At 44.0% G+C, this 27,921-nt stretch overlaps 3 protein-coding genes across 3 annotated transcripts; all 3 read right to left on the reverse strand.

The window, feature by feature from the left end:
• Positions 1–482: 482 nt before the first annotated feature.
• Positions 483–2,456, reverse strand: LOC137796696 (P2Y purinoceptor 1-like). The gene has a single exon (XM_068594777.1). It carries the CDS (start codon positions 2,154–2,156, stop codon positions 1,119–1,121), a length of 1,038 nt encoding a protein of 345 aa, XP_068450878.1. The 5' UTR covers positions 2,157–2,456; the 3' UTR covers positions 483–1,118.
• A 770-nt stretch (positions 2,457–3,226) lies between these two features.
• LOC137796038 (CCN family member 5-like) lies at positions 3,227–18,926 on the reverse strand. The gene is made up of 7 exons (XM_068593673.1): positions 18,921–18,926; positions 13,807–13,939; positions 11,569–11,666; positions 9,683–9,899; positions 7,402–7,650; positions 6,159–6,385; positions 3,227–4,785 (listed from the first exon to the last, which is right to left on the reverse strand). The coding sequence occupies exons 1-7, from the start codon at positions 18,924–18,926 to the stop codon at positions 4,504–4,506; spliced, it is 1,212 nt and encodes a 403-aa protein (XP_068449774.1). The 3' UTR covers positions 3,227–4,503.
• Positions 18,927–19,747: 821 nt separating this feature from the next.
• Positions 19,748–26,793, reverse strand: LOC137796689 (serine/threonine-protein kinase 35-like). The gene is made up of 3 exons (XM_068594769.1): positions 26,083–26,793; positions 24,813–25,545; positions 19,748–20,179 (listed from the first exon to the last, which is right to left on the reverse strand). Exons 1-2 carry the CDS (start codon positions 26,570–26,572, stop codon positions 24,827–24,829), a joined length of 1,209 nt encoding a protein of 402 aa, XP_068450870.1. The 5' UTR covers positions 26,573–26,793; the 3' UTR covers positions 19,748–20,179; positions 24,813–24,826.
• Between the last annotated feature and the right edge of the window lie 1,128 nt (positions 26,794–27,921).

Consider the following 27,921-nt stretch of genomic DNA (forward strand, 5'->3'; position numbering starts at 1 on the left):
CGAGGAAATATTGTAATTTGTGATTCTGAGCTATACAAAAAAAACTGAATTGAAAATGATTGTTTTTCACATTCCATATCATCATTTTTTTACACACACTTAGGGACATATTTAATTCCACCAATTCATAGCGGCCCAGAGAAAGAACACTTTTCCTCTGCACTCTGTGTGCTTTGTATTTTCCATCGCAACTCCACAATTTGTACTAATAAAAATGGGCTATAGACTACAGCAGTCTGACCTTTACTTGTATTGTATTGACCTTTACCCCAATATGTGTGTGTGTTTGTTTGTCGATGGGGCAATAATGTATAAACATATATATGGAGACATAGATTATACCACAAAATATATTTAAATAAATACAGACAATTCAGCAGCTCCCTATAACAGTTTCAACTCTAACTGAAATATGAACCTGCAGTGAAATAAATCATTCTGACAGAAGGCATTCTGCATAATGAGTATTTTAATTCGTGGCATTGATAATACTTCTGTACTTTCATGCTAGTAAACATCTTCGTACAGGACTTTCTTTTCCAGCATGGTATTTTAGCTTTAGCTGAGCTGGAGAATATCTCTCCCATCACTTTGAAGAAACAGAGCCGAGGGAGCAGTCAACGCGTGCGCTTCACAAGCTTCACCTGCAACAGTGCAGAGGTAAAGTCTGCCATCGTGCAATATGTCTCCATCGAGCTCGAGACACGATACGCGCAGTGGACACGCGTCCTGCACAGAGCAATCACAGCAATAAAACAGCGTGCATCATATGAACAGCGCTTCTGTACAACATGCAACACTATACAACACAAACATGAGCTCCAGCTGCAAATAACATCTGTCCTCTGCGATCAGCTGCAGCAGACAGACTACGTCCTGCGTGTGTGTGTGTGTGTGTGTGTGTGTGTGTGTGTGTGTGTGTGTGTGTGTGTGTGTGTGTGTGTGTGTGTGTGTGTGTGTGTGTGTGTCTCTCCGCTGCTGACACCTGACTTATGGCAGACAACATGCTTCATATCCTGCATAGACCGGCCATCATTGTACTTTGCTCCCGACCATAAGGGAGTTCCGGCGGTGCGCGCGCGCCATCAGCTCACCTCCGGTGAACCCGAGTGTGCGTCTCAACTTTTCATCAGCTCGGAGTTATTCAAACGAGTGTCCGACGGGGAGTCCGGGTCCACGTCCATCGGCCTGCGGTACAGGACGGCTCCCGTCATGCCGGCCAGGGACTGCCGGGCCCTCCGTCTGAGGTGATGGAGCCTCATGAGGAACTCGTCGTTCCCCACGATGTAAATGAGCGGGTTGATGGCGCTGTTCAGACACGCCAGGCAGCGGGACACCTGGTGCGCGATGTAGATGTCGCGGAAGCTCGCGCGGCAGATGTCGCTCTTCTTCAGGACCCTGGTCATCAGGTTGAGGTTTCGGAACACGTGGTAGGGGATGAAGCAGACGGAGAAGAGGATCAGCAGGATCACGACCAGCTTCAAGCAGCGCTGCTTCAGCAGAGGGTTGACGTTGGCGTTCCTGCAGAGCACCGAGACCACGTGACCGTAGCAGACCAGGAGGACGACGAGCGGCACGGCGAACCCGGTGACGGTCCAGCCGATGCTGTACGGCAGGTAGTCGCCGACCAGCTCGTTGGACGTGGTGTCGTAACACGATTCCAGTGACGTCGGAGTGTTCTTCTCAAAAAACATGTCGGGCAGGATCTGGATGATGACGAGCAGCCAGACCAGGGCGCTGATGGCCAGCGAGTGGCGGCTGGTGATTTTGCCCATGACCCACATGGGGTGCACGATGCCCAGGTACCTGTAGACGCTGATGCAGGTGAGGAAGCCGATGCTGCCGTACAGGTTGAGGTTGAAGCAGAAGCGCGTCACCTTGCAGAACGTCTGGCCGAACTTCCACTGGCTGTTGTTGGCGTAGTAGCACACGAGGAAGGGCAGCGTGGCCAGGTACAGCAGGTCCGCGACCCCCAGGTTGAACATGAAGACGTTGATGCTCCCGATCTTGCTCCAGCTGGTGCACACGCTCCGCAGCCCGAAGACGTTGGACAGCGTCCCGACGACGAACACGGAGACGAAGACGGGCGGCAGGAAGCCGTGCGTGAAGTTCAGGTTGATGCTCTCGCAGAGTGCGCGCGTGTCGTTTACAAACATGTTGCTGGCCGACTCGCGCGGACCACACGTCTCCTCCAGGTACCACCACCACCACCACTACTGCTGCTACTGCTGCTGCTGCTGCTGCTACTGCTGCTGCTGCGTGTGCGTCGCAGCTCCGCTGGAAGGGAAAGCAGCCAGGCGCCCGCCCACTTCCCGGTCTCCGGAGGCGGCAGTTAGACACGGAGAGCCACGCGGCACGCTTGGAAATAGAAAACAACAATTACAAATCGAGCCCTCAGATCTTTAACGAGAGCACAGCCCACATCCTGTGAAGTCATTTCCATCACCTCGGCATGTCATGACAGACCAGGCTGCACGCGCATTGTTGAAGAAATACAGTTTTTTTTTAATTTTATTTTTTATTGAACGTTACCCAGGTATTGCAATGTATCATTAACTTACAAGTAGTAAGGATATCAAACTTCCATGCCTGTTGAACTCACTCTCACACCCACCTCCCTCTTGTCAAACACAGATTACAAAAGGAGTGCCAGGATTCCAATTAATACTATTCATACTGGTCATAAATAACACTAACATTTGTGCTCTTGATTAAACAGACAACAGGTTTCTTATTGACTGCAGGCTTTGTTCAGGAAACCGAATCAGATCTTTGAGAAAGACATTGAGAATGCATCCTCAGGTTTGAGAGAGCGCACTCAGATAAGTGAATCTGTATCATGTGAAGAGCTGACACCTTTCTTTCCAGGTGTGCTGGCCTTTACATCACCTGTGGCCTTCAGGTGATGTAAAAAACCCCTCTCAAGGGTTTGGTTTGTCCGGTTTGTGTTCGTGTAGAAACATATTGAAGAGGACCTGCTCTCTCCGTAGATGAGGGTTAGTTAGATGATTATATTGAAACATATATCCTCCAGAAATCCTACACAATTGACTCTTTCTTGGCTCCAGTTTCATATTACTCCATTACTATCAAACCACCCCTCCTGTTATCTGTAAATCGTGTCCAACCTGGCGGTGGACGTGTGTTTTCATGCTCCGAGGCGACTAATGAGGACATTTTCATGTCGGCGGCTTCATGCCAACTCAGCGTCAGTTCGTTTACGTTCAAAGAAACAACTCCATCGTCCGTTTGAAGCACAACCCGAAGGATGAGACTAGTTAAGAGGTTCATATATGTGTTACTGGTTTATTGGTTGATGATAGAACACAGAAAAGCAGATGCACCAATACATGCAAAGCTAGGCCACGTGGAATATCGTTTCATGTATAAGTCATATTTCATTGTGGTTGATATCTTGCTGAGGCTTCGCCCCTCAAGGGATTCTGTAGGTTGGAAGCTTTCCAGAAAGGTGTACCATTCATGTGTGGCATCCAGGGATATGCACATTCATATTTCCATAACTTGGAGAGCACTCTTGAGTCACTTCCGAGTCCTCTCAAGTCATATTTATGGTTTATGGTAATAATTGAATTGTGTCATAAACATGTAAAATGGACTTATCTGCTCTTGTGCTGCAGAGGTTTTTGCTGAGTCACACCAGTGACAAGAGGACTTGGAGAGTGAGGAAGACCTCCTGGTGAAGAATTCAGCATCTCTATTATGTGGTTCATCTTTATTATGTGGTCTAAATAATCTAAATGTGAAGAAATCAGTTATAAAAAGAGAAAAGAAAAGCCAAACAACAAAGGTGGAGAAAACACAGACATCGACGAAACTGTTGAAACTATGAGAGCGGAATACCAGAATAACAGAATAACTGCTACCGTGTAGTTTTCTTGTGTGGGGTCGGCCTATACGTTAGCCATCTGTGTGTTAACTGTGACAGTATCTTTCAGTCATTTGAGCTAAACAACAAAACTGTCGTTATTTGATTTACATTTTAAAATAAAAAAGGTGTTTTTCTTTTTAATGGTCAAAAAGTGATGGGGCAAACCGGGCCGGGCCAATAGCTGCTCAGCATTACACTACATTACACTACATTTCATGCTCATTGCAGTAGATTCCCACAACACAACACACAGGCAACTTTGACATCAACACTGTAACCCAATGATATTGAATGTTGATGGACAGCAGACACGAGCATTCACTTGAAGTTGCATAGAAATGTAACAAAATGGGGCTATACCTCTTGTTCTTTTTAAATCTACATAAGGATAACTTCATAAATCTCACTACATACATTTAGCCCATTTAGAAAACTCTGAATTTGCTGGATTTATTATCCTGATACTCTCACTATAACAGCTATTGTCGAATGTCCAAGTCTCCCATCCTGATTGCAATAGTTCCATACAGTTCATCTGTCGTGCGTCACCACGTTTGCTCACTTTCCTCACAGACGGGTCCCGCCCATCTCTCTTGTGTCCGGATGCGCGCAGCTCACGGCCACATTGGGATACTGCGGGCTGCTGCGGACGCTCGGCAGTTGGAGATGCTGCAGGAGCAGGACTCGACCACCATCACCTGCTGCTGCGTGAGCCGGTTTTGGGGGCAACGGAAAACCATCCGCACTGTCCTGGTGTGTGAGGGGCTGCAGCAGCGTCCCTCCGGACAGGTCAAGGCGCAGAACCTGGGACGGTAGGCTCTGGTGCTCCAGCAGCCCTGCTGCTCGAGCTGAATGGACAGAGGTGAACTGTAGCTGCTCTCGCACCCCCCCGAACCCTGAAATACACAGAGACAGGAAGCATTGGAGTTACGTGGTTACTGTTGTTACAATCCAGCGATGGATATAGTTTTACCATTATCTGACACTTATCTTGCCATATAGCATGACATGTATTGTATCGGGAAGGAGAAGAGTGATCCATTGTATCCCTGTTCATTATTGTGTTGTTGTGACCGCGCCTCACCACAAGTCCTTTTCGAGTAAAGCCGTTGAAATGAAGCTACAAATTGACACCCAACACTTGTGTGACGCGCTAAAAATCAAAGCTGAGCTGGACTTAAGTTAAGCTGGACTTAAGTTTCGCGTTCCAGTGACCAATGAGTCAAGTGTAAACAGATCATACGGTTTTGTTTTATTCCATCTTTTAAAAAACAACAACACTTCCACAGTGACTTGTTCACAATGCAGCTGGCCATGCTTGTCCGTTTTGTTGCTCGTGTCGCTCGGGTGTGAACTCAGCATCAGTCAATCACATTCCTCTTAGCAGGTTCAGCCAAGAGGACTTCAGAAACCACCAGGAGGGGACAGCCGCACTCGCTACATATATAGTGTCCTGAGTGTGGGGAAAACAACAGTACAGATGTCAAAGCCTTCGGCAATTAAAGCTGATGGGACACATTTGATGCCAACTGGGCAGCTGGTTCAATTAGCTATTTAGTATTTATTTTAGAGAAGATAGTAACTGTGGTCGCCATGAGCGATGCTGACCATCTTCTGCACACATTGAAATGCCCTTTGAAGAAAACTTAAGATGAAACTTCTCAGTGGCCACCAGCTACAGGATATAGTTATAGACCAAACCTCAGTTGTTCAACTGGGGAAAAAAACAACTTGTTGTCAGAGAAGAGGCCTTTTTGCATATTGTTAGGAGAGGATGACGCCTGGAACAGGCTTTCAGGGTCTCAAACTGCTTATTGAGAGGATTACCAAACCTTTTAAAGAGGAGGACAAAGCGGTAAATTTGGGCTTCATACGGTGAGAACAACTCTGTCCATTACAAGTGGCATTATGAAATGAGTGTTTCGGGAGGAAATAGCCACTATGGTGAGAAAAGAAATTGGAAAACAATATTTTAAACAGAAGGGACAAGAATACAAATTAAGTCCTAAAACACTCATGAGGAAATAACGTTTTATAATAGTGACCGAAGTTATTGAATCATTCTAATAGCCTATAAGTTTGGATTCTTTAATAAACAGTTTGATTTTTTAGAGTATTTTCAGATGACATTGTATGTAATATCTTCATTTATATGATATTGAGTTCCATATAGTTTGAGGTCAAATGTAAATGCTATACACGTTCTTGTTTGCTCACCAGGACCGGTGACTGTCACTAATTAACTCCATTAAGTGGATTATGCACTGACCGGCTGCAGCGTCCGGAGCATCAGAGTCTGGCACGGCCTGACCTGGCACAGTCTGGTCTCAGTCTGCAGCCGGCAAGCCCAGTTCCTGTTTGTGTTGCGGGCGGAGACACCTGGGCCACAGCTGTGGGAGCAGGGGCTCCAGTCTGAAGTCCACTCGATGCAGTTGGACATGGAGCCAAAAGACGGGCCAGACAGCCCGCGACCGTAGTCCTGACGCGTCTGCTCAGCTGGAAGGAGAAAAAAAAACAGAAGAGGAAAATAGTTGCTCTCTGCAGCGAGCTGAAAGCTGTTTAAAAAGGACAGCTTTGATGAAAGCTCATAAGCCAGAAAATGCAGCACATACGCAAGACTGGAATGTTGTAAACTGCTGCAAGGGCGAGGTCGGTTTCCTAAGAATAGCGCTCACAGATGTTTCACACAGATGCTTGAGCTTCCAGACACCTCTTTGGAAATGAAATCTGTTTATTTCGCCACAACCCAACAGTGACCTTAAACATGATGATATTGACTCTTGTCCATGTGTTTGAACACCCGCTGGCCTGCATTTAAAAGATGCCTTGAAGGAAACAGCTGAAAATCATCCAATTGACCCCTGGCTAAACTATGTCAAACTATGTCGGACTAGTTCAGCAGTGAAAACAGATTTAAAAGAGTAAGATAGACGCTAAAGCTATCGATGTAAAGGGGACGAGTTACAATCATCAAAAAGGTAAAACAGCGTGTGTATATATGTAACATAGCTTTAGTAGCGTAGCATTGAGGTGATGACGCTACTGGTAATGAATGACGCGCTATCAGACTTTGCTCACGCGAGCTCCACAGGTTTTTATAGGGAAACGTAATATTTGATTGCTTTATTTAAACATATATCTTCTTCGAGCCTCTCTGTGTCACAAGTATCACTATCGCACAATGTTTAACAAAGAAGAGGTCCAAACCCACGAAACCAGTCCGGACATGAAGACCACCTGAAACCACTGATGAGTCATTGGAGCAGAGACGGATCGTTGCCGATGCTCTGCTATGATTGGTATGCATTAAGGGGCCGATTCCTTCAGTCTTTTACTGGCAGGGATGAGACGCCTCTGAAGCCTTCAAATAGCTTTAATTGAGTAATGTAACTTCTTTATATGACTCTTAACAGCCAGACTGTATAACAGCAAGTACCTTTCTGATCACCTAACCTCTGTTGATATGCTTCCAGCCGTATGTGTCTGCTGTCGCTTATCATCAACCCCATTACCTGCTGATGGATTTGAGGAAATGCTGTTGTCCAGGCCCTCACACAACCACTCTTTGCAGCAGCGTCCCGGTAGTCGCACCAGCTGAGGGTTGTGGCACGTATCAGCGGGCCTCTGCAGATCATCGCTGCACAGGGGCACGCAGGTCACCCCTCCCCCAAGGCAGTGGCAGAGCTGGGCACAGGACGGTTGAAATGCCTGTCCCTCCTCCAGCCTCCTGCCATTCACCTCACAGCCAAGCTCGTTCCGATCTGATCACGACAAGGGGAGAAGGCCGGGAAGGGAATGGTATGTGCGTGGAAAGTTTACACTTACTGCATCAAGTGTGTGCCAAGTTTGAGGTGAGCTATGGGAGACATGTGCAGACAAATAACCTACAGGAAATGCTTCATAATGCTCCATAATGTTGTCCGCTGAAGAGGATGCAGGTAAATTAAGAACGGGAATCAGAGAGGATGTGCTTCTTTTTCAAGATGAGGAAATAGTGATATCAGCGGTTGCCTCATAGTAGCTGAAGGCAACATCACTACTATCAATAGTTGCAGCGGCAGTATAAGTATTGGTAACAGAATACTGTATGCAAGTATGCTAGCAGTACTTCTGTCCAGCCCATTTACCCCAAACATTTCTAACATTGTACTTTTAAAAAAAAATCCTGGATATGTTGAATGTGGAGCGACTGTTATTGAAGGTTATGTGGTATAATAATGAGTAGAACAAGCAAGAAAGTACACTAAATGTGTTTAGAGGAAGCGTAAAGTTAAACGCGCTACAGTTGTTACGTTACAGTGTTATTTTATGTTGTTACAGTTTTTATGTTATTACGATATTATTTCAGCACAAACCATGGTCTTCATTCATCCCATCAGCGACTAGTCTTATTTCAGTAGTCATATTTTCAAAAACCTAAGGAATGTACAATGCTAAAAAAAAATCTGCCGACTGGGTTGTTCTTTTATCGCAGTAGTGATACCGTTACCAGCAGGCTCAGGTTGTGCTTCAGAGATATTCAGTTTGCTTTCATGTAAGAAAAGCAGAACATTTAACAAATGACTTAAAGCTATAATCTTGAGAAACTAGCGAACGTATAGTTTTAAAAAGGATCCATCCTAAAGACACAGCCTGGTCTTTTCCAATAAAAGTAGCTAGCAGCACTCGTTCCATAAGTTCCCTTCAGGCCTTCCTTCAAAGTCACTTCTCCAAAATGATCATAGAGAACAAAACATGGCTGCTGTTAATACTCACAGCCATCAAGCTAGCAGGTTGTGGAAGACAGACAGAATACATGCAGGGAGGTAGAGAGACAGGGAGGTAAAGAGACAGACGGGCAAAGAGACAGCCAGGTAGAGAGACAAGCAGGTAGAGAGACATGTAGAGAGACATGTGGAGAGACAGGAATGTAAAGAGACAAGCAGGTAGAGAGACAGGAAGGTAAAGAGACAGACAGGCAAAGAGACAGCCAGGTAGAGAGACAAGCAGGTAGAGAGACATGTAGAGAGACATGTGGAGAGACAGGAATGTAAAGAGACAAGCAGGTAGAGAGACAGGAAGGTAAAGAGACAGACAGGCAAAGAGACAGCCAGGTAGAGAGACAAGCAGGTAGAGAGACATGTAGAGAGACATGTAGAGAGACAGGAATGTAAAGAGACAAGCAGGTAGAGAGACAGGAAGGTAAAGAGACAGACAGGCAAAGAGACAGCCAGGTAGAGAGACAAGCAGGTAGAGAGACATGTAGAGAGACATGTAGAGAGACAGGAATGTAGAGAGACAAGCAGGTAGAGAGACAGGGAGGTAAAGAGACCGACAGGCAAAGAGACAGCCAGGTAGAGAGACATGTAGAGAGACAGGAATGTAAAGAGACAAGCAGGTAGAGAGACATGTAGAGAGACATGTAGAGAGACAGGAAGGTAGAGAGACAGGAAGGTAGAGAGACAAGCAGGTAGAGAGACAGGTAGAGAGACAATCATTTCATTCAGAACAAATTACAGTCCTCTGACAGGTACAGTTACCTTTTTTTTAATCCACACATTTGTTTAACTGATTGCTGTCTGGATATAATGACAATTTATTTATTTTTGATTGAAAATCAGAACTACTTTTGAAGAAGATGACCAACCCTGCCTTTAAGCGATTACAGGTAACACAAAGGAAGTACAAACAAGTGATTTCATGGTAATTAGCATAGCAGAGGCATAGCAGTTGCGGTTATGTCAGCATTAGCACGGCTCTTGCAGCTCCAACCCAAACCAAATCTGCGTCAGTGTGAGTGCGTTGTGTTCGCACCGACGCACTGTCCCGGCCCTCCGGGGAAGCTGGCGCTGTAGTCACACTGCAGCCCTCGCCGGGTGTCACAGGGCAACCGGTCGGTGCAGGCCTCGCCTTCCTGCACGGCACAAACCTGGCAGCACCCGCAGCCGTCGAACAGCATGGGAACACCAACAGGGCAGCGCGGCGGGGTGGGCGGGCACCGGCAGGGCCCCGAGCACAGCTGGCACCACACCTGAAGTCAGGGTGACAGAGCGCAGCGGCTGTTTCTGCTTTCGCTCAGTGGTATGTTGCGCTCTCCGTTTGAATTGCGGCTCAACCGGTATTATAATAACTGTTGTGCTGGAGTGGATTTGGCCCCAAGGCGGGTGTTTCGACTGAAGAAAAATAGCTCCAGTCAAAACTGTTGACCTTTTCAAGCAGGACACACAACCTTTTCATAGTTTTTGGGGATTTTGGATTTTGGAAATATCATAAATCTGGTCTCCACACGCTATACTGAAGTTCAACTGTAGGACTCAGTGTGCGTCATGTGTATTCCTAAGCAGCTGTACACAAGTTCATACAAGTGACAGTTGCATTAAGAGCATAAGCGGAGATACGTCTCCACATGGGAGAAAGACAAGCGGACTTTAGAGTCACTGAGCCTCTTTGTGTTGCTCTTTTGTGTTATGGTTGCTTTTTCACTTTTGTTGTAGTTGTACACTTTAGGCCCCTGGGTCTCTGCCCACTTGGCCCGCTCAGTTATGCATGTTAAAGAGTCATGCGATTCTAAAATAATCTCATAATCACTCACTTTGGGGCATGGGACAGGAGGGTTTCTTGGGACAGCCCCATGTGAAAGCATAGGGTGTGACTTTCAGCTGGAATCATCATCTCACATAGTTCCAGTAAGTCAGTTTCCTTTTCTACAACAAAGGGTGCGGCCCTAAAGGATGTGGAAGCCCACATCCTTTAGGGCTTTCACCTCATTTGTTTGACAGGCAGTCAGATTGTTTGACAGACACCGTCAAATAATCTGACTGCACGATGCTGTCTTATAGGTGATTAGATGAGCTTCTCTGAACCTTTCGTTTATCATAGTGAAACGAGATGTTCGTCACATCACGACTGGAGTCGTGGCAGAGGGGCAGTTACACAATGGCAAAACACATTGACTGATTCAGAAGAGTGAAGCGAATGAGTTTCAGTTTAACTTCCAGTCTTCCTCATTCTATCACATCTATTGAGTCTGTGGTTTGGTATAACCGGCTGCTGAACACTCATTTCTGTGGGTTAGGCTTTTTAATAAACACTTTCTGTTTCACTTTATTTAGTTTTATTTTGGCTCTGTGTTTTAGTTCTTGTTTGAGTGTCATGCATGTGTATGTGTGCTTCTGTATGTGTGTGTGCTTCTGTGTGTGTGTGTGTGTGTGTGTGTACATTTTTGTATGTATGTAGGTATCTAGGTATACATGCTTGTAATTGAATATTTTATCCTATATTAGTTGCATTTTAACTGTGTTTTAAAAAAGCCATTATTGTATCAAGCATGAAAAATGTAACAAAACGGTAACACACATAAAAACAAAACGTCAATTAAACATTATGTGCATAAAAACAGCAACTCATGACTAAATAATAATAATAATAATAATAACTAAAAATACAATATTTACATAATTATCAGTATACCAGTATACAGTATGACTATGATTCCCCTCATATGACGATTGATGGCATTATGGAAACAACGGGGGCATCCCCTGCCCAAAAGTGAGAGCCAGCGTTCCCCTATGCAAACTAAAGCCCACCACATTTCCGTGCAGATGACGGAAATACTCTGATAACATCTTAAAATAATGTCATTACAACAGACAGACGGTCGTCCCAATTTACAGAGAGGACATTGGTACGTGTCTCACCTGAGTGATGATACACAGCAGCAGAGAGCAGAGCAGCTGGGTGTCCCTTCTGTCCATCGTCCTTACCTCTGCCTCTTGTGCTGCAGTCTCCCTCCCTTCTTCTCCTCAGTCCTCCTCCTCTGGACAAGAGCGTACATGTGTTTATTCAAGGTGCCTGCCTTTGTTCATTTATACAGTCCAGGTTCTGATGTCACAGGCGGTGGACTGGAGAAGAATCCAAACTCCCAGGCCGATCACAAAGCTGGAGGCTTCGTTAAAGATGCAACAATACTTTTCTGTACACCAGATTATGATAGTTTTGCAATTGACTCGATGTCCTTGTAAATGAGGGTGCGTGTAAAAAAAAAAAGAAAATTGAATGAATGAATTGTCTCCTTGATTATACACACTGTATTTAAACACCACTATTTATTTGAATGTCAGAATTTTTGGATCTATAGAGCAGTGGCGGCCGTGAAAATTGTCATTACGCCAGCGAAGAGAGAGACGAGAGAAATAAGATAGAGAGAGAGAGAGAGAGAGAGAGAGAGAGAGAGAGAGGTGAGATCTGATTGGATAAAGAGCATTAAAGCAGCGTTGGAGGGTTAGCTCGACAGGAGCTGCTCAATGACAACATAAGCTAATAGGGAAAAAATATTATAATACATGTAGTGTATTTGTGAAAAACAATTACATTATATATATATATATATATATATATATATATATATATATATAATTATTAATATATATATATATATATATATATATATATATATATATATATTTAATTATGAAATAGCTATAACTTTGTGATTATGTTTAGGCCAGCAGGGAAGGCCCAGCTGGCCCTGACGGCCCGCCACTGCCATATAGTGCCTACAAAAATGAGGAAGAAGCAGAAAGTATCGCGTCTGCTAACAATCACACAATGCAATGAGTCATATTTCATAGATGGGAAAACTCTCGTTGTGGTTCTTCTCTGTCAGCGATGACGCAAGATCAATGAAATGCATTGATTTCGTAAATCACAGTTCACTGCTCACAACGGAGTTTGTTCTCTGTCATTTCAGGACACAGCTAACATTGTGTTGTCAGCATTCTGCTGCCCCCAGGTGGCAAGAATGTGAATACAATCCCCTTTAAGACAAATAAACCCACCTCAATACATCTGAGTATAACCCAGTTTACATGATTATATTCAGTGTAAATCAACACTATTAATGTGTTTGCATGCGTGTCATAGACCAACGACACGTCAGGATGTGAATGACTGCTGTTCACTCACTGTCAAACTGGCAGAAACAATATTAATAAATGTCAATAAATGTACAGTTAAGCAGCTTCCCTCACCTATCCTAATATTTTCTTTTCTTTTGTTCTTCGATGCCAAAAACTCTTTGTTCACATTTTGGAGGAACCTTATTCAACCATAAAAACCTTCAGCTCAATCAGGACATCACTCCATCACTTCTTTCATTCATACCGTCCATATATTTTCAGAAATGTTCACGAGAAACTCCATTAAAAGTTTAAAATGTTCCACATCTTTCATACATATATGTACATTTATATTTCATGCTTTCTATCCATATCAGATGTTTACATGAATGGATGTAACGTTCAGAGCTAACGTGATGAAAATGTGTGCTCATTCATACAATGTCACTGTGGAAACCTCCCAAATTGTGTGTTTTCACAGAACTCTTCCTCAGATTATTAAACCCCCCAAATCCCCAGAAACAATAGCAAATACAGTCGACAATGTGTCATTCTTAAATGTTCTTTTTTAATTCATCCGTTTTATTCAGTTCTGCTTGTTTGAATCCCAGACGTAAATGGAAATGAACGCATTGCAGTACAGCTACTCCACCCCTTGGTGGCACTGTTGTCCATCTTTTTGCCTGAGGCGTTTGTGTCGTCAGCAGCAGCAGCAGCTGTCCTCACACACACACACACACGGAGGTACACAAATGAAGAGGTTATTCAGCTGTTTTGCAGGAGAACATATGTAGTAATTTATTTGTGTTTGTAAGTTTGTCAAATACGAAATGGGACCAGAGCAATGTGTAAGTATGGGTGATAATAGTAATAATAATAATAGTAATAATATAATTACTATAATAATACTAATAGGAATTATAATTATGTGTATTAAAACGTTATTATGTATTAATTTTTTACACACAAACCTAAAAAATAATAATGAATAGAAGAGAGCGGTGAAAGAGAAAGGGCTCCCTTTGATTCCAGCGTCACCACAAGGTTTCTGCTGACAACCAGGAAGAACTGTGTCAAATGTCAAGCTGAGCGACAGCAGAGCCACACCTGTCGCCTTGAAGGGGGAAAGGTTGACTGGATGGTGATCGTCATCTCTCTGAATCTTTTCTCCCTGTTTCAGTCCAACACACTTCATAAATCAAGAGACCAGGCTGTTCCTGCTCTGGTAACCTAAGATCTTCAGGCTCTCACATTTTTATTGAATGAACTCACAGGTTTTTTTTGTTCATACGTTGTGGATTTATTTCTCTTGTTTTCAACAAATTAAATAACAGTGAATGCTTCCACTTAACTTAACTTTTATCTGCCATTGTTGCCCAAAAACTAGTAAAACTGTTCCTTCATTATCATGATGCACACATCGCAGTTTATTTTTGATCCCAAAAATGCCTGCTGTTTTTGAAAATGACTCCATCTTTTGTTTTTTAATTGAAATTTTATATTTATGTGAGCTGTTTCGAAAGATGCACGTCTTTAAGAAGCAACGGACATGGAGCGCACAGCCACGCAAAGAGTTGAGCGATAAGCTGACAGACTTCTCGTGGGATTCAAAGATGTAGAATATTACCTGCCTCACCCTTTGATTATATTGTATCATATCATCAGAAATCCAATTAAGAATCTAACCAATATTCACTACATGTGTGCTAGGGCAACGAAATGCAGTTTTAGCATGTGACCAGAAGTGCAGAAAGAAGCAGTAAAAGTGCAGTGCAATGTGCTGACATCACGCTCACACAATGACTCAGCTCTTCTCATCAGTGATGACTGATTGGCTACTTGGGAATCGGCGGCTGGTTGATCTTTTGGTCTCTTCAGATGCCTTCAGTGTGATCTTGTTATAGCCGTAGCTACTATTTGGTGGAATCCAGATAATCGCCTCCAACTAATGCTCCACCTCTACGACACAATCGAGACAGCGACCTCCTTGTCTCGCGTCTTTTTCAAAGGAGTCTGGTGGATTTGAATGCATGGTTTTAGTCCCCTTTCGTAAACTGTTGCAATTCAACATACAGTGACTATGAAGTACAGTGTAACTCATATAACCTCACTTCAAAACACCTGAACTATCCCTTTAGAAGGATGTTTGACCGGAAAGAGGGAGAGTAAAGCCCAGTTAGCGACACAATGTTCTGGATACTAAGGTGCTATGTGGAGAGTCTAGTAGTAGTTGTGTGTTGTTGTATTGTATGAACGTAACAGTCAAAGCCCATTGTTTTGTAGCATATTGCCACAGGGAAGGCATATTTTCTCCCTCACAGCAGAACACTCTCCTCTGTACAGACCTCCAAACCACCTCTGTGGTTGAACAGGTTAGAGACATCTGGACTGAGCTGGTTACAGTGGCTGCAGAGCGCCTCGGGCCCAAAGAAGCAGTGAAGGGACAACGAGAGGGAAAGAAGTGGGAATCAGGAAGCGGATCCTTGCGTTTGCATACTGAATGCCAAACAATGTTTGGCCTGTCACATTCCAACTGTGCATCCTTTCAGCGCTGGGAGAGTCTGATGGGGAATGAGAGGACTATTGTTTGTGATTAATTACACCGATCACGGCTAGGCAGCTCCAGATTCGAACAAGACCAGAGTCAGAGTTCACGCCTCCGAGAATATGAAGCTTGAATTACTGCAGAACACTCAAATAATGTCCTCCATAAGTACAAGAGCATGGTAAATATTTAAAGGTAACATTACGTACGTTTCATTTACGTCCATGATGAGAACATTACTGTGTTTGGAGCAGTCGCCACGAGCATTTGAAGTTCTCCATCAGCAATGAAGCACACCAACATAGAATTAGAGAAACAGGTGAACAGGAAGAACTGTTTCACTCACTCCATCCAAAAAAAAGCCTCATCAGCCAATTTGACCCTTAAGCCTACAAATAAAAGTGTTAACGTAAATAGTAAATCAATACAAAAGTGAACAGGTAACTTAAACAGGTTCACACTAACATCTTTATGAAATCAAAATTCTTCCATTTTGGTTTTTGAGATGACCCAACCACTGAGTGAGTACACGGTGCAGGGGCACAGTGAGAGCATATATACAGGTTTGTGTGTCTGCGTGTGCGTATGTCTGTGGCAACCAACTTCTCAAAAATTTCCGGTGTTATCCGCCTCCTGTGCGGATGGAATATTATTCCTGCAAATGAGAAAAGTCTCTCAACCGGAGCTGAAGAGGGGAGGGTGGTGTTGAATCCAACAAAAAGGAGCTTGATAAGTGGGTACTGCTCGTGGAGAAAGTATTTTGAGTATTTACAAAAATACAAAATTACTCCACTTTAAAGTATTTTGTTACAAATTACATTTGTTTTTTATCGGCCCTATCAAATACAAATTACTCAAAGTAACTGAAATATATATTTCAAATACAAGTAACAGAAATACTGCCCATCTCTGCAGGTAAGGATGTGCTAACATCAGATAATGATGTGCTAACATCAGATAATGATGTGCTAACATCAGATAATGATGTGCTAACACGAGGTAAGGATGTGCTAACATCAGATAATGATGTGCTAACACTAGGTAAGGATGTGCTAACACGAGGTAAGGATGTACTAACATCAGATAAGGATGTGCTAACACTAGGTAAGGATGTGCTAACACTAGGTAAGGATGTGCTAACACGAGGTAAGGATGTGCTAACACGAGGTAAGGATGTGCTAACACGAGGTAAGGATGTGCTAACACTAGGTAAGGATGTGCTAACACTAGGTAAGGATGTGCTAACACTAGGTAAGGATGTGCTAACACGAGGTAAGGATGTGCTAACACTAGGTAAGGATGTGCTAACACGAGGTAAGGATGTGCTAACACTAGGTAAGGATGTGCTAACACTAGGTAAGGATGTACTAACATCAGGTAATGATGTGCTAACACTAGGTAAGGTGTGCACATTGATGTGCTAACATACTTTGCTCATGTTAGCTCCACAGGTTTTTATGTAGAAACAGAACATTTTATTAACATAAATCTCCTTCCAGCCTCTCTGGGTAACAAGTAGCACTATTGTACAACATTTAACCACGAAGAGCTCCAAACCCACTAAACCAGCCTGGACATGAAGACCATCCAAATCCATTGGAGCAGAGACGGATGACATGCTTATTACAAGTCAGAATGTCATAATTCCAACAGGACATGAACGTGCCATAAGTGGCCATACAGTGTAAATTGAGAGGGACTTTCCATGGGATTTTTTGAGAATGACAAAAATACAACAGAATGTGAAATCTTTGTTTGGTAGATTTAGATATTTAGACTTTTGGTGAGGGCCAACAGACACCTTGATGTTGCATTTCCTATTTACTTACCTCTAGGCTCCAAGCCTAGAGGTAAGTTATCAGGCCCAATAACTGTCAGTTATTCCCATTGGGCCAGATTATGTGAGCACATGTAGGTGAAATACACACACCTAGCTCAATGTCGTGCTTGTGATTATGTCAGCACTAGCTTTATTGAAAGCCTGCCCACATCCCATACTGACATAAATATTAAGAACTCACACAAATTCAAGGTATTTCCAAGCTTTATTGAAACAGTGACCTGATATGTACAAAGTCAGCAATAAAGAAAACAAACGTGTTTACGATCAAGCAAACAGCTTCAGTGTCATATATAACCAAGAGATAAAGGGTCAAGTCATCTGAACACAACACGGTATGGTACAGTTCCAGTCAGTCAGGATGACACAGAGAGGACTAAAAACAGTATCAGCCCGGCCTGAATTGTTCTCCAGTGGATCCAGAGAGGCAGACTTGCATAGAAGAGTGTTGCATGTAACACAAGTGACCTAGGTACATCAATCCAACTACGCAGGAAACTCTCCAGAGGCAGCTACAGGGACAATAAAAGGAAGATTGAAGGTTTTCCTAAATCTCTGTAAGAAATTAAAAGTGCATTCCTCTAAATTAAAGTAAAACAAAAGCAATTCCTCAGAAATCAGAAAGAAAAAACAATCTCTGTGAGTGTGACCATTAGCGCATCTGCACTCAAAGATGATCCTTTCAATCCCGTATGATCAAAAACGCACTAAAGTGGGCAACTGAGGTACGTTTTTCACAGAGCCTCAGCAATCACGGCCTGTGTTGAGCTTAATTAAGGTGTGAAAACATCCATATGAATGTAAACCAATTTCCCACAGTGCATCAGATGAAAAGAAGTCGAGCAACACAACAGAAGTCAAAAACTCCGGTACGCATCCCAAACAGATCACAACCCAAAGACCACCGCGCGCACACTGCGATGACGTTACATACAAAGCTGTGGCCGTGAAACCTGCCGGGTCGTTGCTAACTGAGGAATGTCTTTGTTGAGAGAACTATGGCTCAGCAAAGAAAATGTGCAGAAACACGAGGTAGTGCAATCCAAAAGAACACGATTTCGGGTCCCAGGTAAGGTTGACATGTGACTTCAGACCTTTGGTTTCAGGGCAAAACTATCAACCAAATTACAATATTCAGCTGTGGTTCACTGTACACGTTTCAACATGGTTCGAAACCCGTTGCTTTCCCCATTGGACTTCAGAGGCCTGCGACTGATTTACAAGTCACGATTGTTTCTCGACAACAAACTCTCTTCACCGCGGTTGAGAAGCTGCGAGGAGCTTTGATCCTTTAACATGAACGGCACCTGTTGAAACGTTTCGTACTCACTTCCCTTTCAAACGTGACTTCCCTCTACAAATAAATGGTCCGCAGAAAAACATTACAAGTCTAAAACACTGGATATAAATATTCTTAACTCAAATGATCACATGGAAATAATAGAAAATCCTGTTTATCATTCCTCAACCATAATTACAGTCAATAATGTACTTAAGGGTGCCAAATGAAAAGAAAGATGCAGCAGCAGATCTTGAGCCAAATTTTACCTGACTAGCAAATTCAAGGCACCAAAGGTTGAAACAATGAGACGACATCGGAACCCTAAAGCAGCAAAGTGTCTATTAAGTCAAATTCAAAAGAGAAGCCGACAGAGTTTAGCGCCAATGCTAATCACTAGCATCCTTGCATGTAAACTCAAATTCACAAATGCTTCCAAGAGTCTGGACTGTATTTTGTCACCACGAGTTCCTTCACTCTTATCTCACCGTCATCGTAACGATAGCCACAATGTTAGCGATTAGCACAGTCCAAGCGACAGGGATAATGGCCGCCATGAACGCTGATCTAGAAACAGTTCCGTCTGGCGAACTGTTAACGTAACAGAGCAAGCAGGGTCGTTCATGTGGTGCTTTTTTTAAATCTTCTTTAACAATGTAACGCTTCATCCTCATACTTTAGTGGGAAAGTACATTGCTGTCCCCAGATAATCAGTCATGAACACCGATTCCATGGGTGTTGTAGTTTGCCAAGTTGCAGTCCACAGAAAAGACTCGTGCTGTGAAGGTCATGCTGCACCAGTTACAAGAAAATTAACCAACAATAGAAATGATGAGACGTTTTTTTTCCCAGGCTGGAAGCACTTCAACCAATGGTCTGGAGTTTAGTTGCTCTTTAATTCACTCGATTAGCCAAAACAGTCTCAATAAAATGTATCGAAGAGTCACTCAATATTTTGGATTCATCTCAATATTGCAGTATAAAAATCACACGTAGCATGACAGAAGGTTTCACACGCGCACATCACCGACCTATGTAGTGTACTTCAATGTAAACCAGCAACAGATGTGTGGAGAAACTTTAGAGAAACAGGGCAAAAAGGTGACGATAGTGTTTTCTCACTGGGGCAACACATGGCCATATTGTTGACAAGTTGTGACAGGCGTTCAACAGGAAAAGTGCCACCACAAGACAGGTAAGCATGGGGAATACAATCTTAACCGTCAGCAAAGTAAAACATCCCACGTAAACAGGCCCAGACTTCACTGAAGTTCAAGACGCAATTAAAAAAAACTCTACCACATGAAGCGAGAGGTTTCCAGTAGTAGTGTGTATCGGATGTCACAGTGTTTTTATTAAATATTACAAGAATGCCTGACACAAACTAATGATGCACATCAGCTTGAATGTAGGTTTGTTGAGCAGTGTCACCATCATGTTCCCGAATGGGAATATCTCCAGACCTCCATTCTTAGACAGAGGCAAAAATCTAGCTTCCCGCTAAGCAGCAGACAACATTTTTTTTAATTATTGTAATTTTCAGGGCAAGACAAACGCTCCGTCAGAACCGGCAGGAGACCTCATTGTAAACGTTTTCAAAAGAAAGAAGAAAAAAAAATCCCATTTCAGCTTCCAAACTTCAGGAGCGCTGCATTCATTTCCTTTGTTTCTCCTTTTTTCTTCACAGACTTCGGATCAAAGTAGTTCGACCCGCGTAGATGTAGCAGCTCCCGGAAGAAACGCCAGTCTGCAGGGGAACAGAAAGAAAAGAATTATCTCTGGTCGTCTGTGTGGGACGCGGTAGAGCAGAGAGAAACACGCCTGTGGCTGGAATACTGTGAATTTCGGTCTGGCTAAAGAAAAGCTGAGGGGAGGGAATCAGGAAGCAGCATATTGGATCATTAATAGAGTTAGGGAGGGATTCATCTGATTACCGAGCAGCTGTGTGTGTATAACATGAGTGTCTGACATTTCTCTGAGTAACAGATGTAACCTGTGCAAATTGTTAAGAGCTAGGTGGACAAAAACATATTTCTTCATCCTTCTGCGGTGCAAAGTAACGATGGTGGACATGTAGCGTTGTTTTTTCTCAGCCCCATGACGCTTAATCTCTGTTACTCATTCATCGGAGATCTTAAACTCAAATGATGTGTCGCTCCCCTGTTAGATATTTATGTGCTTGAGGAGCGTCGGTCAGCAGCTTTGAGACGGTGAAGCCCGACGGAGGATTTCCAATAGCAACCAGCTGCTTTACGACAGCCTGAAACACGCCGTGTGTGTTGCATCGAGACGGCTGGAGAGACCTCGCTAACTCGACTGCGCAGCAGCCTATAAAACACAGATGTGCTGAGTCACTGCAGCAATGTCCACTGCAGAGCGCCGTGGCCCACACACACAGAACTTCTATCCTTCTGAGGACACTCATTGACTTAATACACTCCCAAGTCTCTTATCCTAACGCTAACCATCACAACTGAATGTTGAAGCCCAACCCGTAAACAACACCTGGACCTTCGGACCAAGTCAGAACTCCACCTTCACATCAACACAGCTCCTGTGTGACAGCGCGTCAGTCTGTGAGCCACCGTGTCGCGGATGAGCATCATTGTGTAGGAGCTGACCTGCGGCGCCGTGCCAGAGGGTCGGCTGCGTTTTTGAGATGATCAGTCGCTGGTCTCGTCGGTCACAGACACCGCCGGGGCTCAGCTGTGCTTTCACAGGTTGTCCTCACGCACCAGGTTACATAACTGACTTAGCGGGGTTCAAGCAGGGATTGAGAGCTTTATCCAGCGGCCCTGAAGAGACATCACGCTTTAATGGCCAGTGCTGACTCGTCAATTCGATGTGGCATGGGAATTTGGGAGTCTAGATTTAACCCTTCAGGCCCAAACGTACTGGGTTTTGAAGTGCACCCGTTTCAACTGGCCTCATGGAACTAAATAAAAGTGTAGGACAACATTTTATTTTAGAAATAAATCATCATCATCATCATATCTGTCTTCTCTCAGCCAAAGATTGTTTATGAGGTGCGAGACCCTTCACTCCAACGCCACTGGGCAACAGACTGGACAAAGTGTCTTTAGTAGTCCCAACAACTCCAACAGAGATATCACATCCATCGAGCCCGACGCCAACTTCACATCATCTTGCCTCGCCTTCATTTATATCACATCAATCAATTAAAGATACAGTGTTATGGAGAGAAACAACAACAACAACTAGATATCTGAATCCTGGCCTCAATAGTGACCGTTTCCTAAAATACTGCTGGCTCTGTGGTGTTGGCATTCAAATCAACTCGCTAGCTCCATATATCACTTTCAGGGCGTGTGGGCTTTTAGCCACGTGACGGTAACAGAACAGTCAGATGCTGGTGAGGGTACTTTAGGGTACTTAACATGACGCTGTTAAGTAACATGCCATTTTTTTTGACACACCTGATAATGACCCAGAATGTCAAAGAAAACATCTAAATCACAAACACATTTTAAATGCAGTACAATACTAAATACAAGCTGCCAACGCCGCCACTGTAATTACCACTTATTCTGTACTCTAAGTATTTCAATACACATAGTGTACCTCCAGATATGATCCGACCATTACAATGCTCCTGTGCATTCACATGCGTTTGTTCTCATGCAGATAACATGTCCAAATACAAGATTAGATAAGAGATCAATTAAAATCAAATCTAAATCCAGTACATTTATTTAGTTTTGCAAAGTTAGGAAAGCAATGTTTCAGTCAGGCTGATGTTGCCTTCCACAGAAACTAAAAGACTGATTATACCATCACACACAGTGAAGCTCATTTACTCCCATTATGTGATCAGTAACAGTCAGCTGAAACCAGAAGCCCAGGTATCTGTGTCGGGACTGAAAAAGCCTCATCTGTGATTCCTTAAAGGACAGTAGTGGTGTAATATACTGTTGATACGCGTTAAATGATCAGTTACATTATGATGTGTTCAAAGTTATTATGACGTGTTCAACTGTAAAAAAGGAGAAGTTTTCACAGCAATATTAAATAGGCATTCAAGAGAATTATGACCCTTTTAACTTCCTGACAAAAAGAATTGAAATCCCAAACAACAATCTTTTAATTCCTAATAATTATACTTGTGTGTTTTGACAGAAATAACCACCATACGGGAGAATAAATGAGTCAAAAGGAAAACGCAGGATTAACAGCAGCTGTCATTGCAACTGGCAACAGTGGCGGTCAGCAGACTGACCGGCAGGAGACGGCCTGTCAGCTGGCTGACCCCCCCCCCCCCCCGCGCTCACATAACATGCACTCCTACCCATCCCCTGACAATAGCAGGGCACGTGACACAAGAAGAATTAACAAACAAACAAACAAAGGGATAAGGGTATGATTCTTTCACACATACGCCAAAGAAAGGGAGTCTGGCCGCTCAGTTCAGGGACAAGCAGCTCCCCATCACACACACTGACATCTATGTATGAAACCAGAGGAGCAGCCAGTGCATGCTCACTAAACCTCACAGGAAAACACAGGCATCTGTGTGCTGATGGATGTGTGGCTGCCAGGAAGGCGGAGAGAGGGGGGGGGGGGGTGCTTTGGTTTAATAAGACAGAACAGGAGCACAAACACTCGGAGCAGTCACTGAAGTTACCCAACATGACACTACAAGCAAATCTTTTCCTTTTACGCGCATAAATAAACTTCATGGAACGCGCCTCAACGAATGTCTGCGACCGACCGAGTCATCCAAGTACAGGCCCGAACAGACCTGAGGACATGCGGAGCAATTAAACGGATGACATCGCATGGTTTGAGATGATGACATTTACTTCGGACAAACGCTGAAACCATGAATTGGCTTGAATGTCACTCAAATTAAATGGAACAGAGATGCCTGTTAAGGTCAGGAAATTACCCGTGCTGAGTCAGCAGATCAGACCACTAATGCAATCAGGGGAAGGTGGGGGGAAATCCACCTTTGTGGAAACCCTAAATTGAGTTTTGGCCCAATGCCATCTAAAATCAAGCTGGGGTGAAACTTCTCTCAGAAGAATGATTTCATTCTTACAGATGTCCCAACTTGACACACTAATATACACACCTTTAAGCACACTGGGGTGTTTTTTCTCTCTCTGCGTCGACAGGACGCGTTACAAAATACTGTTATTGGAGGAAGCTCGGCTCTAATTGTTTAGCAAGGCCGAGCTCCTCCTTGTGGCACTGGCACCACAGTGGCAAGCGCGTGGCAGGCGTCAGCCAGGCGCCGGGACCGCGGCAAGCGAACGTCACTCATCGAGAAGCCGAGTGAGTGGAGCCACATTTTCCAGGGAACACCCATTGTTGTCAGCTGTTATCAGTTTTACCTTACTTTGGACGAGACGCACTGTTTGTCTAAGCAAAACACTGGAATAATAACTTTTTTTCATACACGTAGATCCTTAATCCTTGAATATAAACAGGACACATTGAAATCGGATGGGAAATGTCACTCGACATCAGTGCAAAAAAAGTTGGACGTGCCCATGTCCACATGAGAAGCCTGAACCACCTCAGCTGACTCCTTTCGACACGAAGAAGTAGCGCCTCCACTCAGGTTCCCTCCTGATGTCCGAGCTCCTGAGCCGGTCACTCAAGCAGAGCCCGGCCACCCTATGGAGGATACTTAAAAATACAACTTGGATAAAATCTCCGCTTGTCCTCTCCTAGGTGTCGGTAGGTGCCACAAACTGCCAGTGGCAGTAGTTGTCAGAGAAGTGCCACGACGCGTCAGAGACTTGAGGTGCCGCCACTAGGGGGGCAGTAGTCAGAGAGACGCCTGCTACACGCTCGACATGGACTCGCCGCTGCCAGTAATTGCACTCCCTGTCTCCAAAATGTCCAATGCATGTCACACAGTCCATCACTGTTTTACATAGAGAATCCATAGACAGGATCAGGTCCACTTTGGCTGAAAGCCTCTGTGCACATGTTGATGAGTTAGTTGCAACCCTAACAAATCCAAGATTCTCTTTCAAATAATTAAAGTCACAGTAGCCGACAGAAGTAATGAAGGTAGAACTCACTTTCACGTTTCCCTTTCAAAAAGATAAAAGGTTCTCCCAGTTAAACTAAATAAATAAATGCAATGGAACTGAACATCAAAATAACCATAAGAAATTGTTAATTACTCCGAGTTTGATAACTCAGAATCCGCTCTATGCTTTTGTTCTGCTTGGAACTATAATTATTTTATCAGCCTTTTAAAATCCGCCATCAGTCGATCCTCTGTGAACCTCATGCAAACAGTACTTCCACATTAAATAGGATGGTCAGTGATTTATAAACAAGACAGATAGCGGAACATTCAACCATTCGATGGGTGAAACCTATGAAGACAAACGTGCACGTACCTGTGGGCTTTGGGTCATACAGCACACATGACTTGGTCCATTCTGACCTCCAGCTCGAAGGCGTCGGGCCGGTCCTGAGGGTTGACGGCGAGCATGTCCTGCAGCAGTTTCTTCACTCCGTCCGACATGCACGACCTGCGCTTCTGTGGGATGTTCAGCACCATCTTTGGATTCTCTAGCAGCGCTTCGCCCACCGGCACAATGTCCACTCCTTGTCTCACGTAAGAACCCAGCAGCTCCCGCTTTGACTCGCCGTCAATGAAAGTGATTCTCTCCAACATGGCCCAGATGATGATGCCCAGGGCAAAAATGTCGGCCTTGGCCGTGTAGTGGCCCTCCCACACCTCGGGAGCCATGTAGAAGTCTGAGCCGCACGCCGACGACAACCAAAACTTGTTCACGTTAACATTCTTGCTCTGGTCTTCACCCTCTCTTCCCTCGTTGGAGTTTCCTAACCCAGCACAGACTTTACTCAGGCCGAAGTCTGCCACCTTGAGGACCGGCGTGCCCGACTTCTCCGAGATGAGGATGTTGTCTGGTTTCAGGTCTCGGTGGACGATGTTGTTTTTGTGCAGGAACGCGACGGCGCTGGTCAGTTGGAGCATAAAGCTGTTGTTGGTTTGCTGGTCGGGCCTCCGAGACAGGATGAACTGGTTGAGGTCGCCGCCCTCGCAGAACTCCATGATGAACCAGAGGTAACAGGGCTCCTCTGGGGGACCAAGCACTCGCTCACCTGCAAGGGAAGCACATCACATCATCAGTCACTCACACGGTGATGCAATAATACACACTACTCCAGATAAGCTACCTGTGCAAAGAAAAAAAACAATAATGATCTATCAATTATGTTTAACTCAGAACATACATCTGACCCGAAGCTACAGATGTGGTTTATTAGATGTATGTTATGCTCTTAGTAGTTAGTACCATTTCATGCCAAAAAAGAGAGGGGGGGAGATGGGACATCGGTAAAACACCGTTTGAATAAAAGCCAGCTCAGCATACTCCATTTTATTTAGTCTCAGACTCGGGAGCTCCTTCACAAAATCTACCCATCCCCCAGCGAGTCTGTCATGGCGACAAAAACAATAACGTTCCCTGATTGGGATAGGTCGTCCAAACTACACTCATATATATTGGAATGTAACATTACTTTGGGTATATGGGATATCTACTAAACCCATTGCTTAAATAATACATTGGTTTCTAAGTATTATGGGTTGTTCTTTAATTCGGCATACATCAAAACCAACTCAGCTCACGCAGTTACCTTTAAGGGAAGTCTCCACCAGACGCAGGTACTGTTTGGACCGTTTGTTCCCGTGACTCATTTTCTGAGCCATACCGTTCCTCTGCAACACGCACTCCTCCAGCTGTACCACATTTTGATGCCGTTTCTCGAGACTCGCCAGCGCCCAGAACTCCTGCAAGGCGAGCTCCACGTTTTCCGGGGCGTCACATCGCAGTTTCTTCACGGCAACTTTCGCCCCGGACTTCCGGGCCACCGCTTCGTACACCACGCCGTATGTGCCCCGTCCCACCTCCCGCAGCAGGCGGTAGCGGGGGGCCATGACCCTGCGCTCCAAATTGTCCTGCTTGAAGAGACCAGTGTCCTCCTCCATGTCATGGCCGTCTTCCGTGTTGCCTACGCTCCGACTCCTCAGCACGCTGGAATCGCCTGCCTTCGCCCCGGTTTGCTGTTTGCAAACTCGTGCGCTCCTCGTTCGTCTCCGCCAGTTGTCACCTCCAACGGACTCCATACGCCCTCCCGAGTCACTCACAATTCAATGAAATAGAAAAATGTCAACATGTTGACAACAACGGCACTATCCACTCATTTCCTTGAACGGCGTAGGCAGATCAGAGTGTTCAGCAGCGGAAGAAACGGAACGACGGGTCGGGATCGCCACAATATACCGCTGACAGTTACCGTTTAAGACCTTCAAAATAAAACCTGCAATGTGGCATTCGTTTTTTTTCAAAGTGTGATAAGATGTGAACACACTGTGGTTTTGTCGATCTCTTACTTTTTTTTTTTTTACAGAACCCATTAACTCCGATGAGTTGATTTTTTGTATGCGCATAATATATATATGTATGTATATATATTATTATTATTATTTCTACATGTCCATGCTGTGAATCACGCCACTTCCGCTTCGCGGTTGCTGTTTCCGTATACATACGAATCGCATCTTCACCAAGTAAATGGAACTTTCTACAGTTTTGTCTGACAATTAAGACGTGAAGTAATGATTAAGCAGCCGTTTAATTATTTGGGATTTAATGCAGTGGATACTCATTTCAGTGAGAGCAGACATGTATTCGTCGTTTGGGATTAAATTACGATACTTTATCTCCCCCCCAGTTTGCCATGAATGGTTTCTTCCCTAAAACTCTTCTTTTTTTCCAGCGTGATACTCTACGTGCTCGAGGGCACGTTTTCTGCAGAGACGTTTGACACGTTTGTCCACGTCACAAGTTGAAAGTTGAAATCTAGTTTAAAATGTAATTGTATTTATTGATCACATATATTTGTCGTGCTATAACTAATTAGGCAATATATCACTTATTGTATCTATCTATAGTTAGTAGAACAAAGTATTCCTTAAATTTATAACAGCTTTTATTGGTGGACATAAACTGAGCATGGTTATGTTATGCAAGTTTACAAAAAATATTTATTTGTTAGTCAGTGGGTTTCATTAATCTGAAACAAAGTAACTATTTTTTGTTTGAGATAGAGTCACAGTAACTCACACTTGTTTGTCTCACCAATCTTTATTTATTTCAACAACAGAGTTGCTGAATGAGAAGCTCACGGCTGACACGTGCATGGGCCAACAAGAACACCGGGCGGAGAACCATTTAGACATTTCCAAGGTATCCTTTATGTCACATCATTTGTAATCGTCTCTCACCTGCCGTCTATTTCTGCTTTACATGGCATTATGGCACCATCTGGTGGTTGAATTATCATCCATCAATCCAGCCAAAAGAACATCTTGGTTTGAAAAATCCAATTTCAAATAAATTGTGTAAAAACTAAATAGGCTCACATTAGTTCTGTTGGACGACCTGCGATTGTATGTCAATATCTTATCAACCT

The sequence above is a fragment of the Clinocottus analis genome, unplaced genomic scaffold, assembly GCF_023055335.1.
Source record: "Clinocottus analis isolate CAN_PGR_092001 unplaced genomic scaffold, fCliAna1.0.p SCAF_3, whole genome shotgun sequence".
Taxonomy (NCBI): Eukaryota; Metazoa; Chordata; class Actinopteri; order Perciformes; family Cottidae; genus Clinocottus; species Clinocottus analis.